The sequence below is a fragment of the Petaurus breviceps genome, unplaced genomic scaffold, assembly GCF_028583685.1.
Source record: "Petaurus breviceps papuanus isolate PSGF00001 unplaced genomic scaffold, PetGlider_PUasm1.0 220, whole genome shotgun sequence".
NCBI classification, from domain to species: domain Eukaryota; kingdom Metazoa; phylum Chordata; class Mammalia; order Diprotodontia; family Petauridae; genus Petaurus; species Petaurus breviceps.
Window position 1 is genome coordinate 3,769,864 of NW_027185876.1, and position 19,294 is coordinate 3,789,157.

General features: G+C 38.0%; 1 protein-coding gene across 5 annotated transcripts in view; it reads left to right on the top strand.

Annotated features, from left to right (window-relative positions):
• COL24A1 (collagen type XXIV alpha 1 chain) overlaps window positions 1-19,294 on the top strand; it is a 380,667-nt gene that overhangs the window by 35,805 nt on the left and 325,568 nt on the right. For all 5 annotated transcript variants that reach the window (XM_069094574.1, XM_069094573.1, XM_069094569.1 and 2 more), the window contains exon 4: window positions 11,901-13,279. In XM_069094574.1, the coding sequence (XP_068950675.1) occupies window positions 11,901-13,279 (1,379 nt within the window). The remainder of the gene's footprint in view (window positions 1-11,900; window positions 13,280-19,294) is intronic.

Sequence of the window (19,294 nt, forward strand, 5' to 3'; positions counted from 1 at the left end):
AGAAGAAGAAGAAGAAGAAGAAGAAGAAGAAGAAGAAGAAGAAGAAGAAGAAGAAGAAGAAGAAGAAGGAGGAGGAGGAGGAGGAGGAGGAGGAAGGGAGGGAGAGAGAAAGAGAGAGAGATGCAGATAGACATTTAGATTGATAATAGAATGAGTGAGTTTGCTAGCTAGATGATACATAGGATTTATTAAGTGCTTACTGTGCTCTGGGGATTATGCTAAGTAAATCACTAGCCGTACAAATTTTAAAAGCACTAGGAATACAAATAAAAGCTCCTCAAGGAACCTGTATTCTAATTGGGAGAAGGCAATACAAGGAGAGAATATGGCGAGACATGGTGAGGAGATGGTCTGGAGGTCTGATGTGGGCAAGATAAAACAAGAGCTCACCTATCAGACTCAAAGGACTTCAGAGGATTCAGAGGTGGAGTCTAAGATATAAAGGAGTATGGGGTGTGTGTGTGTGTGTGTGTGTGTGTGTGTGTGTGTGTGTGTGTGTGTGTGTGTGTGTGTGGCGGCACAGATGAAGATGATTGCTAGAGTGTAGGCAGCATGGTGAGGAGATGATTAGTGGGAAGGTCAGGGTTTGGGCAAGACAAGGTGAAATCCCACCCTTTTGATCTTGAGGAATTAAAGCAGATGAAATTAGATTCTCCACAAGGTTCTCCTCTGATGCTTTAATGGCATTGTTAAGGTGACCTGGGTTCTCAAAGTCTATACCATCAAGCTGTATATTCTGCCAGGTTCTCCCATGCTGGGAAGGCTTCGGGTATAGTTCCAGGAGTGACTCAGTCTGTTGTCCAAGGACTGGCAATGTATCTAAGTTATAGAAAGGCTCATTACCACATAGAAAGGCCAATAAATGCTACTGTCATGACAACCCATGCAACAAAGAAATACTAACATAGTCTCTAGTCTTGTGTGGATATGAATTAGAGGAGGAAGGTTCAAAGGATACTAAAATCACAGATCTAGCTGGAAGAATAATCTTACTTCATCAGACTCTCAAAAGGGTTAAGAACCCTTTGTCTATGGACAATCCATCTTCCATTTGGATCCTGCTCAGGATATCCTCCTTAACAGTGGAGAACACTTTTAGTTAGCATCTACAATCTTATTTGAAATTCACAATAACCATATAGTGCAATGAAAGAATCAGGACCTGGATTCAAATGCCACACTTGCTGCTTACTTCCTTTGTGACCTTAGGCAAACCATTTAGCCTCTCTCAGCCTCAGTTTCTTCTTTTTTAACATAGAAATGAGGGCATGTGACCATCATTAGGGAATTCCCAGTGAGGAAAGTCTTCTACTAATGCAGGGAAACAAATGTTCTATAACTTATTCTTAAAGAGTTGCCTCAGTCAGGGTTTGGCAAATTGTAGCCCATGGACTAAATCCAATTAACCATTCTTAGCTTGTAGGACCAAAGAAAAACAGGTTGCAGATTGAATTTGGCCTGTGAGCCACAGTTTGCTGACCTCTGGCCTACAGCATAATGAGATGAAATGACTTGCCCAGGATCGCTAGTATGTGTCTAAGGTGGGATGTCCTGCCTTAGAGGCCAACTCCAGCCACTTTACCACATTGACTCTCTGCAGAGAGTGAAACATAATCTAAGGAGCATCCATTGAGCTCATTTGGGTTCTTGATAAATGCAGTACAGAGATAACTGTGCATTAATGTCAAGTGAGACATTTAAAACAGGGAGATGTATGCTAACCAAAGATGTTCTCTACTGTTATGCAAGATGTCCTTTGCAAGATGCAAATGGGAGATTAACTCCCTATAAATCAGGGATTCTTAAACTTTTTGTGTATCATGGGTTCCTTGTGCTCTCTAATGAAGCCTATGAATCCCTTCTCAGAATATTTTTTTCCATCACAATTAAAGGAAATGCCAAGTTTCAATTAGAGGTTAGTGAAAATAAAGGAGTAACTTTTTCCTATTCAGTTTCCCAGATATGCTTAAATTTATCCACAGACCTTAGGGTAAAGAATCCCTTTATGTATAACTGATGAGGTCTTCCATACAGATACACTTATTAATGAATGCTATTATGCTGATGGCATCAATCTACAGAACAGCACAGGGATTCTTCAATGAGGTCCGTGACTTAAAAAGAAGACAATCCACGTGGAAAAAAATTAATGGATGAAAAACATTTATTATCCATATTATAACATGGAATTGGAAGGCTAGCCCATTGAGTTATTTTTGTCAATACATTATTTCTGGGATATGGATGCAGAGGGATGTGTTTGACCCAGAATTGAATAGGAGAAAGTCTGCCGTACTGCATTTAGGAAAATGCCATACATTTTAAAAATCCCATGCTGTTACCTGGTATAAAACCTCAGTCTTTTAAAGCACAAATATTCTGATGGTTCTGTATAGTTGCAAGCCCTTGAATACCATGATCTTTAAAGAATCACATTTGTAAGTCAACCAAAGCACAATGGCCAGGCATGTGGTGAGTACACACAGGATACAACATATTTTCAACAATGACTTATGTATGAGAAATGGAATAAGTGGATGTCTAAGAAAACACATGGCCAGAAAAGGAGGATAGAAATGGGGGCAGGAGGAGGTCCAAGTTCTTCACTAGTTCCTGCATAATGTAAAAAATAAAATAAAATAAAAGATCTACAGGAAGGCCCCCAGAATGTGTGGTAGACCTTCTGTGTTGGAGCTATGGGACAACAAACAAGGATAAGAATGATAAGATGAAAAGGTGTGGAGGGGTTGACATCTGAACTGAAGAAAGGAGTTTCTAATGAGATTCAGTCTAGAACCAATGAGGGATTGAAGAGAAGGAGATTGAATAGGGGCTAGGTATAATAAGAAGATAGCTAATATTTAGATTGCATTTTAAGATTTATAAAGCACTTTACAAATATGAACTCTATCCTCACAGCTTTGAGAAGTAGCTGTGATTATTATCTCCATATAACAGATGAGGAAACTGAGGCAGACAGAAATGAAGTGACTTACCCAGGGTCACTTACACAGTTGCTAAGTGTCTAAGGCACAATTTGAACTCCGATCTTTCTAACTCCAGCTCCTGTGCTATCTCCACTGTATCACCCATCTGCGTCTAACTAGGAGTAGCATTTTATAAATGTTCCTTGACTGTAAAAAAAAGTCAATTCAGTGATATTTGTTTTGAAGCAACATTTAAGTCAATGATTCATTTAAATTAAATTTGTTCATTCCCAATGCACCTTTAGTTATTATTTCTTAGCATGAGCTAGCACATGGCTAGAGAATTTAGGATTGTAGAAGAAAAGTTTGAGATTGGAGAAAATTGTTCAGTACTTATGGATGTGTTTCCAAACTTTTATTCATCCCAGACTTCACACACTGTGCAATTGTCACAAGTATAGCTAGTACTAAATTATCCATATTATCCTTTTATTATTATATTATTTATATTAAATAGATTATTCCCTTGATGTGAAACACTCTAATATTTTTAAAGGGGACCAGTGGGGGTAGGGTAGGGGTGACAGAGAATGGGATTTTCTAACTAAAAAAAAGTTAGAAATTTGTTGACTAATGTAATGCTGGTGGGTATGAATGTAACTGTGAAGGGTAGAGTTGGCAAACTGATGCTTGATCACTTCTGCCTCCTCTTCCTGCCTGGTTAGTGGCAGAACTGGAGCATTCCTAAGCCTTTCTGATCTATACCATATGTACTGCAAAGGGATGAGTTGGACCCAGAATTAAATAGGGTAAAGAGTCTGCTGGACAGCATTCAGGAAACTGTCATGTGTTAAATAATCCCATGTTGCTACCTGGTATAAAACCCCAATGTTTCAAAAGCACAAATATTCTCCTGATTATTCTGCACAGTTACAGGTCTTTGAACACCATAATATTTAAATAATAAAATTTTTAGGTTACCCAAAGAACAATTAACACTCACACAGTGGACATACACAGGATACAACACATTTCCAACAATGACCTGTGCGTGGGAAGTAGAATAAGGGATATCAGGAAAAAGGAAGATGGGGATGAGGGAGAGAGTCCTATATCAAAAGGCAGAGGCATCAGCCGTCATTCCTAGTATAGTAGAATCAGATTAAAATGTAATTAGGAAATATTTGATAAAATAAATGGAAATAAAATAGAACATAGATAATGTTAATATGTGGTTTTCCAAGTCACTCTGTGGACTTCAGGAATTTTTACATGTGATTTAGTGGCCCCAATTTCTATTTGAGTTTGAGACTATGGGTTTAGGGAATGATATTTCCTTTAGTAAGTCTTTCTTTTCTTGCTAGATTTCTCCCTAGAGAATTACTATTACTATTAATTAAATTAATCAATCACACTTCGTTATAACTATCAGCTTACTTTTTATCCGAAGGACAATATAATAGCCCTAAGATCTGTGTAGTCCCCTCCTTTGCAATTTTATGGAGTCTATATCAGATGAAAATAATATTTAATAATAATAGCTAGCATATAGTACTTTAAGGTTCACAAAGTACTTTACATATCTCATTTAATCTTTACAACAACCCTGAGAGGTAAGTATTATTATTATCCATGTCCATATTCAGTGGGAACTGAATCTGAGAAAGGTTTTATGATTTCCCTAAGATCATACAGCTAGCAACAGCCTGAGGAAGGATTCGAATTCAGGTCTTCCTCACTCCAAGCAAAGCAGTTTTTCCATTGTGCCACCTAATTTCCTTAAAAATTAAAAACCTAGTAACTGAAAAATTAATAGTATTATTATAACAGCTCAGAGTCCCTACTTCTGAAAATTCTTAATATTCAAGTAGAGATCTGGCTTTTTGTCTTAATTTAAATTTATGGTTTTCTCTATCCCCTACCCCACACCTCTTTATGTTTGAAGTTTGAAAGTTAGAATACAGGAAGCATTTATGTAAAACAAGAAGAATACACTACGGTGCCTGGTACTATAAGGGCATGTGAAAGAAAAGTTGACCAAACCTTAGTTCCCTTAGAGCATTGTTTCATTCCAAATCTGCTCTGAAATACCCATAGAGACACAATAATCCTTTCTGTTTTCACTCTTCTCCTCTTTTAGTCTCTCCTTTCATTTTCTCCTTTTGTCTCTGTGCCACTGACTGTTCCCATCTCTGCTCATTAAGTCCTGGGTAGTGAAAGGGATACCATCTTTCCACAGCTGCTGCTTATATCTTGCAGTCCCCACTATTTCCTTTCAGTTTACTCTTTGCAGACTGTTTGTGACCCTATAAGAACTTTGGAGTGTTACTAATTCTGTAACAACTCTTCCAGTTCAAAGACTGCAATTGTCCCAAATCATTCTCAGGGCTTACGTTGACCATATGAATTATAAATCCTAGGGTTCCAACTGGTTCTCAAACATCTAATATATGAAGATGGTTTCTATAGGGGTTCTTGATCTGGAGTCCATGAACTTGTCCTTAAAAATTATTTTGACAACTGTATGCCATTATGATTAGTTTCCTTTGTAATCTGGTGAATTTTATTCCATGCAAAATAATGCAAGTCATTACTCTGGTAAGAGGTCCATAGGCTTCTGCAACCTCCAAAGGCATGACATACAAAAAGGTTAAGGATCCCTGCTCTATCATTTCAGACCAAGGTAATTCTTTCCTTACAAAGATCATTTCCATTTATAATTGTAGGAATGAATATTGTCTTAAATCAATAATAGGCTAGAGAATCTTCAAACCCAGATTTCAAGTGGAACAAAAGAAGAAAAATCTGAAAATGTAGAATAGTCTTATCCTTGAACAAGGTTAGAGTACGTATGATATATCACATATGAAAGTAGACCAACTCCTATAAAACCAAATAGGGCAGTGTGGCCCAATAGAAAGAGGATCAGATTTAGATTCAGAAGACCTAAGCTGACACCTTGGCTGTGTTGCTTACTAGCTGTGTGATGTTGGGTGTGAAAAAAATTTTGATACCCCTGCTCAATTTAATCAGCATTTACTCAGTTCATTGTGAATTAAGCAGAAGAGAATTAAGTTTGAGTTGGTTATTTTATTTAATGCTATTAGAATAAGAGTTATGATTAATCCACCATGTGTTGATAATTATGTAGATTACTATTACAGCTAGATTACTTAGGTCTGTTACAAGGATTTAATTGTTGTACTGCCCCCTTTCCCACTGTAGCATCTGAAATAAAGCGCATTTCCTCTCTACTCCTATGAATTACTACCCCCCTCCCACTCCCTAGTGACCTTTGCTTCAAAACCACAACTTCCTTGGACCCTAGGATACTGTTAGCCAAAACTAATGTTTGATGGGCCATGGAAAGCCCCTGCTGATATGGCCTGCCATTGATGGTCTATAGTTGATGACCTATAGCTAATGACCTGTGAAAGACCTGATGACAAAGTGGTTGTGATCGATGGGCATTGCCCTTGCCCATTCACGAGAGTTCCCCCACTTTTGAAGATTAGCCAATCCAAGGAGTTTCCATGCTTCTGAAGGAAACTCCCAAGGCCTAGGACCTTCCAGGGACTCCCCAAGATCTATAAAGCCTTTCAGCCCCTTAGCATTGGGATCCCTGACCATGAGGAGGGTCTTGCACCCAATCGATTAAGGACCACCAGTCTTCTTAATAAACTGAATAATCATGCTCAGAGCTCTGTCTCAGTGACTTGGGCAAAGGTCACTTCACCTCTTCCAGTTTCTTCTGTAAAGTGAATGAGTTAGACTATTACTTCCAAGGTCTCTTTCAATTCTGAATTTTAATGCTTTGATCATATCTAGTATAACAAGATAATTATGAATAAAAGAGGCATTTATTAAGTCTTTACTATGTACTACTCCACATGTCAAGAACTGGAATACAGATAAAAAAGTGAGAATCCCTGACCCTAAATACGTTCAACTTGAAGGATAACACATATAATTAAAATTCATAACAATTCAATGGAAATGTATTAAATGCCTACTAATTTACATGTCACTGATAAGGAATTAACCTTATTTAAGTTATAGTACCTCTCCTAAAAAGTTTTTTTTTTGTAGCAGGTAGTTAAATTGAATGCTTCAACATCAAATTGCTATATGGCTTCTATCCATTCTCCCATTCTGACTACAGATAGGTTTTGATTGGTGCGGCTAATGAATCCTGTGAATAAAGTGGCATTATTTAAATTCATTCTGTGTATTTCCATGGAACTGGAACCAATGACTGTATTTCACATAATTATAACTTTGAATAGAATGAATTCAATACATGCAACTACTTTATGGGATTCATTATTTGCACTAATGGGGAGCTGGCTGCATATTACAATCATGAAAACTTGCCATTCATATTTGTTGAAACTGAGCTCTGCCACTCTTGTGGCTAACATCTGCAGCAAACTGCCCATTTTCCATAATTCTTCACTGTGCCAGAAGGGCAATCATAGGGCCTCTTCACTGAGGCTTTAACCATAGAGAGAACTTCCTCCTCCCCACTGCCAGTGGTTTTCTACACCTTTTCTTCTTGTATTCTTTGATGTATAATTAGTAGATTCTCTGGAAAAAATCCTTTTGAGAATTTTAACTGCCCTGAGCTGCTGTCTTCAGGAAGGTCTCTTAGAAAAAACCAACTTCCAGCACTTTTTGCCTCCTTTCTATTTCCCCTCCTCCTATCTACATTGATGAGAGATATTAGACACTTTGTCTTTTCACTTTTCCTCCTGGCTATTTCAGTGAATGTGTAAAATCACTTCACTGAATATCAAGTGTTTTTTTTTTTACATGGATTCACTATTTATTCAACAAACACTTGTTGAACACCTACTCTATATAAGACATGGTACATCAGGTACATTGAAACTTTTAAGGATGAATAATAGGTTTCAATCCCCCTGCCCTGTCCCTCCTTGGCCTCAGAGGCTTCTAACACTGATCCCTCCTGATTGCTGACCCCTTCCTTGGATTTCATCCACTGTTCCTTCCTCTTCTCGGTCAGGCTGTTCCTTCTTGGTTTCATTTGCTGGATCATCCTCTAATCTCGTCCTCCCTAAGTGTGAGTGTCCCCCAAAACTCAATCCTGAATCCTCTTTCATCAGTGATTTCCTCCATGATGTCTACCATGATCACTTCCATGATGATGACCATATATGTGTGTATGTGTATGTATATACACATAAGTATGTATGCACAATATCTGTTATGTTCAAATGTATATGTATGATGTGTTTGTATATAATATATACATGTAATTTATGCATATATACACATAGTAGAATACCTGAGATTAGAGCCAGAGATTTTATATGTATGATTTATAATATATCATCATTTTATATGCATACATTGTGGTATATATGCTTATCTTCATAAGTTCAAATCTGGCCTCAGACACTTATTAGCTGTGTGACTGAGTCACTTCACCCAGTTTACCTCAGTTTCCTCATTGGTAAAATGAACTGGAAAAGGAAACGGCAAACCATTCTAGTATCTTTGCCAAGAAAACCCCAAATGGGGTGACCAACAGTTGGACACAACTTAAATAACTGAACAGCATTGTGTGTATGCATACATTTACATATATAATATATTTGTGTATATGTATAAAATCTTTAGCCCTGATATTTCTCTCAAAATTCAGTTCCTCATTTAAAACACTGAACTTGGAATCAAAAAAAACTTGTGTGACCTTAGTCCAGTCACTTTTTTAGATCTAAACTTCCTTTTTTAAAAAGCAATTGGGGTTAAGTAACTTGCTCAAGGTTACACGGCCAGTTATTATTTCTGGGTGTGGTGCTGAGTATCTGAGCTCGGATTTGATCCAGGTCATCCCAACACTGGAGCCAGTGCTCTTACTTGCTGAGCCACCTGGCCGCCCCAGATCTAAACTTCCTTATCTGTAAAATGTGAATAATAATAGCATCTACCTCACAGGGTTGTTGTGAGGACTAAATAAAAATACATGTAAGAGATACTTTGAAAACTTTAAAGTGGTATATAACTTCCAGCAATCATCATCATCATCGTCATCATCATCATCTTTTATGATCATGATGTTGAGAACATGAACTTCATCCTCCATCCATCCAGATTTTTAATCTTTGAGTCTTTAGCTCATCCCTCTCTCTAATCCTCTCCCTCCTCCCCCATTCAATCAGTTACTAAGTGTTGTCAATTCTTCTCCCATTTCCCCCCTTTCCTCTCTTCTCATTGCCGCCATATTAGTTTTGCCCTTGTCATCTCTAACCTGAACCACTATAATCCTCTTAATTGATCCCCATGCTTCTGATCCCTCTTCAGTCAATCCTTCCCAGAGCTTCCAAAATGATTCTCCTACTGCCCAAGTCTTGGCCATGTTAACCCCTTGCTCAAAAACCTTCAGCAGTTAAACGTTGCCTCTATACTATAAGATGGGAGTTTCTTAGCCTGGCATTTTGGGCCCTCTATGACCTGGTTCCTCTCTGACTTTCCAGGCTCATTTCACAGAACTCTTTCATGTTCTCTCTATTGTAGTCAAACTGGAATAATCTCTTCCTGGGTTTCCTTACCCTCCATGGAGAAATGCTTTGAAGAGTCCCAGAAAGGGGCTCTTCCTTTCTCCCCCAGGGTTCAAGGTATAGATGCTCCTTCACAGCAGGTATTGCTTCATCCTTCATCTTTGTATCTGCAGTGTCTAGAACAGTACCTGCTACACTGTAGGCATTTATTGAGCAATCACTGTTTACTTTGTACTTACTCACCTGTGCAGAGGCAGCAAGGTAGGATAGTGGATAGACCACTGGACCTAGAATCAGGAAGACCTGAGTCCAAATTTGACCTCAGACACTGACCAGCTGTGTGACCCTGTATTACATTCAGTTGGAGACGACACAGCAGGTAAAGAGGTAGGTATGATAGGAGGTAGGGGGCAAAAGGGGCAAGGGAGAGGTCAAACCAAGCATTCTAGTAAGAGCTCACTTACCCATTGTCTTCCCCAGCTTCCTCAACTGTAAAATAGGAATAATCACAGCTCCTACCTCTAAGGGTTGTTGTGAGGATCAAACAAGGTAATATTTGTAAACTATTTAGCATAGTGTCTGGTGCATAGTAGGTGCTTAACAAACGTCCACCTCTCCCCCTCTATAGTGCTTTCCTCTGGTAGACTGTATGCTCCTAGAGGGCCAGGACTGTTTTGGTTTGGTTGTTGTATTCCCTAGGCTTAGCACAGTTCTGCACTCATAAATACTTATAAAATTGAATTGCACTGCCATTCCAGCCCTATATGTTCCATGAAGTCCAGGCACTCTCTCCTCATCTCTGATTTTTGATTTCTTCATCTTCCAGCCAGGCTCAGAGCAGGGGCCACTCCTTTGTCAAGCTTCCCAGTTATTAGCTCTTACCACATTGCCTGGTCTGATCTCTCCTTTGCCCCTCTCGTCCCCTGGCTCATATCACATTTACCTGTTTACCATGTGTGTCTTCCTTTTATGATCTAACAGAGTCAATGAAAACAGATACATATGAACATAATACAAGGTAGAAAGCACAGCAGTATGGGACTCAAGCTGTTAATAAAATAGCCATAGACTGTCAGTAAAATAAAAAATAACCATTCAATCATCTGTCAATTCAGAAGCCATTTATTAAGTACCTATTTAATTGTAACTTACTGTCTCTGGGGCCACATTTCATCTCTCCGGGCCTCAGTTTCCTCATATGTAAAATGAGGCTAATAATAGCACCCACTCTTCAGGATTGATGTGAGGATTAACTAAGATAACATGTATAGTACTTTGAAAGCCTTAAACATTATGTAAATACTGGCTATGATAATATATTATCATTTACAATGATATTATATTATGTGTTAATATATATCAATATGATAGATCATTATTAATAGTGGTGGTAGTAATAGTAGCAGCAAGAGTAACAGTAGCAATAAGTAGTAACAATAGCAGTAGGAGTAGTAATAGCAGTAGCATTATAGTAACAGAGTAATAGTAGTAGTAATATTAGTAGCAGCAATAATAACAATAGTATTATTATTGGTAGTAGTAATGGTAGTGGCAGTAGCAATAGTAATAGTAGTAGTGATAATGATTGCAGTAGGAATGGTGATCATAGTAGGAATAGTAATAGCAGTAGCAGAGTAAAGTAGTAGTAAATTAGTAGTAGTAAATAAAATTATTAAATTAGTAGTAAAAAAATTAGTAATAGTAAATAATAGTAGCAGATTACAGTAGTAGTATAATAGTAGTAATAGTGGTAGTAGCATTTGTACTACTATTATGATAGTAGCAACCACTTGTCAGGTTATAACGGTGATTCCTTACATGAATGGACTAGACTAGATAATAGCTGAGGTACCTTCTAGATCTCAAATTCTGTGATTCTCAGAGGTTCTAAAGTTCCCCTGAGCTTGAAATCTATGCACCCATCAACCTTCTATGTGTTACATGAGAGTGAAGTATAATTTATTTTCTTTGTTCTTAAGCTTTCAATCTGGTAAAAATGCATGATTAATTTACACCATGTATTTACAGTTTGCAAGTTGCCTTTTGCATAGGTAGTACTAACATTTCTAGGAGCAAGATTCTGTCTTCAGTGCTGAGAAGATATGTTTAAATTATTCCTTTAGGTAGAGCTAGCAATCTTAGTTTCTTAGAAGGGGTAGGAAAGCATCTAATAACTGTGTATCTTAGTTGATTTTAAAAGATAGAATGATTGTTTCACCTACTAATTTATCCTGATGGTTTGGGCTCTGAGGGAATTGGAAAGGTTTCCCTTCCCAAAACACATGGCCACAGACTAATGTAGCTTCTTTCTGTTCTCCCTTACTGAGAATTTTTAATTGATGGTTTGTGTTTATTCTATGAAGTCACACTTTTCTCCTCTTCCATTTGTTCAAATACATGAATGCAATTCAGTAATATTCTCTTTTTTCCCCCTTTCCTTTTCTTTCAGGCATAGACGTTCTTTATCAACTAGGCCTTGGAGGCAAAGATGTAAGACATCAACCAGTAGAGAATGTGGTACTATCATCATCTATTCCATTACCTCAAGGGGTTCATGTAGCAGAAACAGGTGTCATTGTAACAAGTGAGACTCACATAGAGGCACCTACAAAGAGAATTTTGCCAACCAGTCTAGGACAGCAATTCACGATAGTAATTGGATTACTCTCACATAGAGTCAACAATGCTTTTCTCTTCAGTATCAGAAATAAAAATAGATTGCAATTGGGTGTGCAATTACTACCCAAAAAAGTGGTGATTCATATTGGCGGGAAGCTGGCAGCATCTTTCAATTACAGTGTTCATGATGAACGGTGGCACTCCTTTGCCATTGATATTCAAGACACAGTGGTTTCCATGTTTGTTGAGTGTGGAAAGAAGCAATTCAGGAAAGACATTCTTTCAAGAATGCAGGCATTCAATGCTGATAGTGTGTTTACATTAGGAAGTATGGACTCCCATTCAGTCCACTTTGAAGGAGTAATTTGTCAACTGGATATAATTCCCTCAGCTGAAGCATCAGCAAACTATTGTAGATATCGGAAGCAGCAATGTCGCCATGTTGATACCTACCGATCAGAGACTGGGTTTCCTCACACCACCACATTGCCCAGTCTTGTACTGGAGAAGTCTCTATCACACAAGCAGTTTGGTGAAGAGGCACCATCTGAGTATAGACCATTTTATGAAGGAGAGGGAAACCCAAACTTAGTAAATAAAGAGGTTCTGTCAGGTCATAAACTTCGAGCGCCCTGGGAAACATCAAGTTCTTTAACATCATCTATCCCCTGGGGAAACATCTCTGCTTGGGATCTCATGAAACCTGAAATCCAAGTCACAAAGATGATCACCAAAGAACATAGCCTACCAAATCTAAATCTGTCAGCTCCTCACCATCAACTCAAAAAGGTGACATTGAGTGCCAATGAGAAATCTAGCTCAATCCAAAATAATTCAGAAAATGCTGTGGGACATAAAGAAGGAATGACCAATCTCCCTTTGCCTAAGGAAAGGCCATCTGTTGTCCCTCCCTTTATGAAAGAGGATAAAATTGATGATTTAAAAAAGGATGTCAAAGTGAATCAGGATGCCAAAAAATTCACAGATATGTCACAGATCTTGAACACAACCTTATATCGGGCAACAACTGAACCATTTGTGGATAAAAATCATGATCAGTGGAAAGGAGGTGAAGGTGACACTGATGGTACATACCACATTGAGGATAACTATGAAACTGATTTTTATGATTATTATTACTATGAGGATCTGAACACGATGCTTGAAATGGGGAATCTGAGAGGCCCCAAAGGGGATCCTGGACCGCCTGTAAGTTGCCTTTAAATGTGTCTTGCTGAAATTAGTTTCCTGAGAATTTAAGAGACAGCTTTGGAATGGAATATACATAGTAAGCCAAACCTGTGACAGAAAATCATCCTGAATACAATGAATAAATTTATGGTTCCTATAAGATGTAGTTCCAGCAGGAACAATTTTAGCATAGCTATTGGTTTTTGCTGGGTGGTTGGGTTTTTTTCCCTTAATATTATTGGCAGATTGTAGGAGCACTTAGTTCTGGTGAAGTTACAGACAAACCAGATGCCTTGTTTTTTCAGTTGAAATTTAGCCAGAGACTCCAGTTGCTAAATATAGATTCAGTCTTTTCTATTAAAAATAATTACAATGATAGGATTAATGTGCCTTCCTGTTAATATTTGGGTCTGAAGAACAGACAAGGGGGACTAAAGAAACACATCTTGTGCTTGTTTCAATTATGGGAGGACGTGTACATGAGTTGTGTAGAATGGCCAGCCATGGATGGGTTAAAGGCCATATTGGTGGAAGGGAGACTGATAGCAACAAAATCTCAGGTTCACTTGGAGTTTTAGGGTCTCTCAGAGTATTTAAATTATGCCTTTTCAGTTACTATTGACATTAACATTGTGGCAATATGCCCATTGGCAGAACTATTTTGCAGAGAATTACTATTGATTAATAAAGGAGGTAGGTTTTTAATAGCTATCACTGGTTGTCATGCTAGGCTAGGCAAGGATTGCAATTCTGAATTTGTTATAAACTACAGGCCTAATTTTTAAAGGTGTAATAAATACGCATTTGAAGATTAACTGTAGGCTACATCTATCTGAAACAAATTCATTGAAGAAGAAAAAATAAATGAATTCAATTAACCAAATATCTATTAAGCATCTACTATGTGTTAGGCACTGTACTCAGTATTAAGCAAACCAGGAATAATAAAAGCAATTCCTTCCCTCAAGGAGCTTATATTTTAGGAATGGCCTTATATTGGTGGTAGTGATTGAGCTAGGTCTTGATTAGAGATAGAAAATCTAAGACGCAGAAGTGGTGGTCTCATCACTTATTGGTAAGGTGTTGACAAAATTATGAGCTGATTGATTGTATTTTCCACTTTTCATTGAGTTATCATGGTAGCTATTAATATAGCCATATAGATATTTAAAACATGATATAACAGGTAAAATACCCAATATTCATTTGGTCAGCAGACCTTGATTCAAAGCCCACCTTAGATGCATAACTAGCAACGTGATCATGGGTAAGCCACTAATGACAGTCTCAATGTCATTATTTGTAAAATGAGGATAATAATATTTGTACTACCTATCTCCATGAGGTTGTTTTGAAGAAAGACATCTGTAAACCTTAAGAGGCTGTTTAAATGTGAGTTATTATTATTATTGCAAAGCCATTTTAAGTTTTGCTGCAGTGTTCTAATATAGGAGAAATCAAGTAATTAGAAAGTGTTATCTTCTCACCATCTTCCTGGAGTTCCATGTCTATGAAAAATTACTTTTTCTTTAGTCCAGTCAGACCAAAGAGGATTGTCTAGAATACCAATTTGTTTGATGAATATGCTAGCTGACATATACTTGAGTCACTGGTGTAGATCCAGAAACCATTGGATGGAGAAGATGATACCACTTGCTTAGACTGGTTTTTCTTTGTGGTTATTACTGGAAAGTTATTTGATATGTATTGAGCAACACTTAATATAGTTTTGTACATGTCTACAAATATTGTGTATAGATACTGTTAACTCAGGACAAATCTTTTGCTTAGTAACTTGTATTTAGTAACTAGAGCTGATAACAAACAAATAAAAATCAACTTTTTGAACCCAAGTAATGTTTTAAATGAAATTGTGATGTTAAGAAACAGAGACACAATTCAAAGGCACTAAGGCATTTGTTCATTCATTCATACTTTCATTCAATAAAAATGTACAAGGCCCGATGCAACACAAACTCATCTATTCATCCAGTCACCCCAGAGAGATATTTCATTTTATTGTAATCTTCAGTATTTTTAATCTTGAAGCAAGCATGGTGCATAGACTAATCCTTGAGTCAGGAATGCCTGAACTATAATCTGCTCTCAGACTCTTGCTAGTTTGGTGACCCCAGGGAAGTCACTGAGCCTCTCTTAGCCTTGAGTTTTTCTTCAGTAAAACGGGGATAATAATGGCACCTAGCTCCCAGGATTGTTCTGAGAATAAAATAAGATAATGTCTGTTAAGTACCTTGCAATACTTAAAATACTGTAAAAATGTTAGATTCATTATTATGACTATTAAAAAGTAAGATCTTGGGGCGGCCAGGTAGCACAGCGAGTAAGAGCACCGGCTCCAGTGTTGAGAAGACCTGGAGATCGAATCCCGGGCTCAGACACTTAGCACCCACCCAGAAACACCTGGCCGTGTAACCTTGAGCAAGTTACTTAACCCCAATTGCTTAGGGGTGGCCAGGTGGCTCAGCGAGTAAGAGCACCGGCTCCAGTGTCGGGATGACCTGGATCAAATCCGGGCTCAGATGCTCAGCACCACACCCAGAAATAACTGGCCGTGTAAGCTTGAGCAAGTTACTTAACCCTGATTGCTTAATAAAAAAAAAAAGTAAGATCTTGGTACAGTAACTTTTAGCTCTTCACATTCCAGTCTTAGTAAAACATCATTTTAAACTGTATAAAGGGTTTTACAAAAAGGAAGATTAGTTGAGCATAGTTGCCCAAGCATACTTCATTATTTCTTATACTGAAATCTTTCTTGATCTTATCATAGTAATTATTATTCTTATTTCTATTAATCATTCATATAATATTCCTCATATTTATAAGTTCACTACTTCCAGAATCTGTGACTTGGTCAGTGTGGGTGCTCACAATCTGATTCAAGTAATAAGTACTTTCACTTCTACCCCCCTCTTCTCCCTTCTTTCTCAATGAATGAAAAGTGCTAGACCTGGAGTCAGGAAGATCTGAGTCAAAACCCAGCTTCACTAGCTGTGTGACTGTGGGCAAGTCACTTAACCTCTGTCTACCTCAGTTTCCTCATCTGTAAAATGGAAATAATAATAACTCCAATCTCTCAGGGTTGTTGCAAGAATAAAATGAGATCACATTTGCACTTTACAAACTTTAAAGCACTGTGTAAATGCTAGTTATTATTATTTATCCAGGTTTCATGCTACAAAGCACTGAGGATGTGATCAGAAAGTCACAATAGACTTTGAGGCTAAGGATTTCACATTCTCACAGGGAGAGACAATACATAGAGGAAGTTTCAGCTACAAGTCAGAAGGAAAACTCCCAATGGTTCCTAGGGTATGGCAAAAAGTAGATGGTAATGTAGCTTCTTTGGAGTCATTTCCATTAATAAAACTGGTTTTTTTAATCTTCATTGTCTTTAAGAGAGCCTAGGGTCAAGATATTCCCCACCTTGTTGCCAAGTTGGTGATGACAGTGTCTGAACTTGGCAAGGCTAGTACTCAGCAAACAGATGTGCAATGTGTCCCTGGGCTCTCCTGGAAGCCTTTCACCTTGGCCAAAATACCTAGGACCAGTGCTCCTCTAATACAGCCTATGATAGCTTTGAATAAGGCAGGGGTCCCTCCAAGCCACAGCAGAATCCGATAAGGGCTTCAGGGGAGGCACTAATCAAATGGCTGCTAACAGCTAATGACAATAATTATGATTATTAATACTTTACACTTATATGCCTCTTTGTGCCCAAAAGCCCTGTAATACCCATCAGCTCATCTGGTCCTCACAGTAACATTTTAAGGGAGGTAAGGAAACAACTTTTAATTACAATTTTCAAATGAGGATGATGAAGCTTAGAATATTTCATCTCTTTCATTCAATTCAACAATCGTTTATCAAGCACCTTGTGATATAATTTTTGCCCTCAAAGGGCTTATTTCATTCCTATGGAGACTACAATATCAACATGAGAATAACAGAGAAAACTGAGGATATATGAAGCACTGACAATTTGAAGGACCTTTATTTTCTGCATATCTTGGCTATACATAGTTGTCACCCCCATTAGACTATAACCTTCTTGAGGGCAGGGACTACCTTTTGCCTTTTTTCTTTTGGTATCCCTCAGCACTTAGCACAATGCCTCACACTTAGCACTGACCAATACTCATTCAAGAAATCTGACAGTAAAAGAAAATTTAAAAAATAAAGCTGTAGCTAGAGATTTCTGTCATATGATTTAGTATTCCAGACTTTTGGAAAGAGGGAAGAACTGGTTTTAAAAATACATGGGTAAATTCAGTTGATTATAGCGTGTAGTTGATGAGGCTATGGCCCTGGGTTTGGTCACAACATTGGTCAGTTTTTTGGCCCAGACAATTCAATTCAAGTCCTTAGCTACATGTTGTACCTCAAACCCTTGGGCAGCCAGCCTCAATCAACCATCTCACAAATATGTGATCCTCGATCCCCAGGAAGCTAGTAAACCAGTAGGGATGGTTTTCATTCAACCCACCTCTACTGGTAAGGAAAATGGTGAAAAAACTTATCCCAAGACATGAGTCTGTCCAATTGTCTATGAATATAAAAAGAGAACACATGCTTAATTGTTTTAATTAATTGATTTGATTTAAATTTGTTTTGTTTTAAAATGTGGTATAAGCCTACATTATTTTAAAGATATTAAGCATATTTCCATAGTATAAGGAACTCCTCATATTAACTCACATGGAAGTTAGCAACTCCTCAGTAATTTATACCTGTAGGCAGTAGCATCAAACTCCAATAGAAATGATCTCTGCTGGCCTCCTACTGACTTAGAAAACCATAAATTAACATTATCCATGTTGTATTGTATTTTTACTTATTCTGTTAATTATTTCCCAATGACATTTTAATCTGGAAATATGTGGAGATATAAAAGACCTCACAGGCCATTTGGAAGTACCACAACCATGAAGAAAAAGAAGTGATAGAGAGCCAATAGGATTAATCTGCTTCCCCCACCACCTTTTTTTTTCCCTCTAGTCTAGGACAAGGGAAGTATAGCCTTTCACCAGATTCTGCCCTCATCAGACACATTGGGAGGACTGTGTTCAGTTTGGGGCAACACATTTCAGAAGGCATGTAAGCTGGAAAACATCCAGAGGAAGATGAGAAGATGGTGAAGGACCTCTGCATGATGCTATAGGAAGCTTGTATGAAGTAAATGGTTAGGTTTAGCCTGGAGAAGAGCTTTAGAGGGGAACATTGTGACTACTTTCAAGTATTTGAAGGGTTGTTGTGTGAAGAAAGAATTTCATTTGCTTTGCTTGGCCCCAAAGAGCAATCAACCAATAAGCATTTATTAAGAGCCAGGCACTATGCTAATGGCTGGGGATACAAAAAAAGGCAAATGATAGTCCCTGCACTCAAAGAGCTTACAATCTTATTGGGGAGATGAGATGCAAACAGATAAACACTAAGCAAGCTACATATAGGATATGTGGGAAATAATTAACAGAGGCAAGGCACTGGAATTAAGAGGGGTTGGGGAAGTTTCCCTGTAGAAGGTGGGGTTTTAGTTGGAACTTAAAGGAAGCCTGGGGGCAGAAGTGGGAGCAATGGTCCCTTTTACTCTGAGATTCTATGATTCCATGATATTAAAAAAAAGTTTGTCACCCACCCTATGACTCAATTAGCTAAACTTCCTACCCACAGTTTTCTAACGCTTTTATACACTTTCTGAGGTCAGTTCTGAACTTAGATCTTCCTCACACCAGACTCACAGCCCTATTCACTGTATCGCCCCAGTTTGAAGGATGGATTGATGAGGGATCAGACTAGATAAGGAAGAACAGTTAAGAGGGAGGGCACTGTTATAATCCAGACTAGAAGAATCAAAGATGGCACTGAAGTGTCCAGGAGAATGTATGGCACACCATTAACAGAAATAGAAAAGTTGGGAAGTTGAGGGAGTTGAGGAAGAAAGATTTAAAATTCAGTTTTGGAAATGTTTAAATTTGAAGGGTTGACCGGGCATTGGAGATACGAGCTGTAATTCTG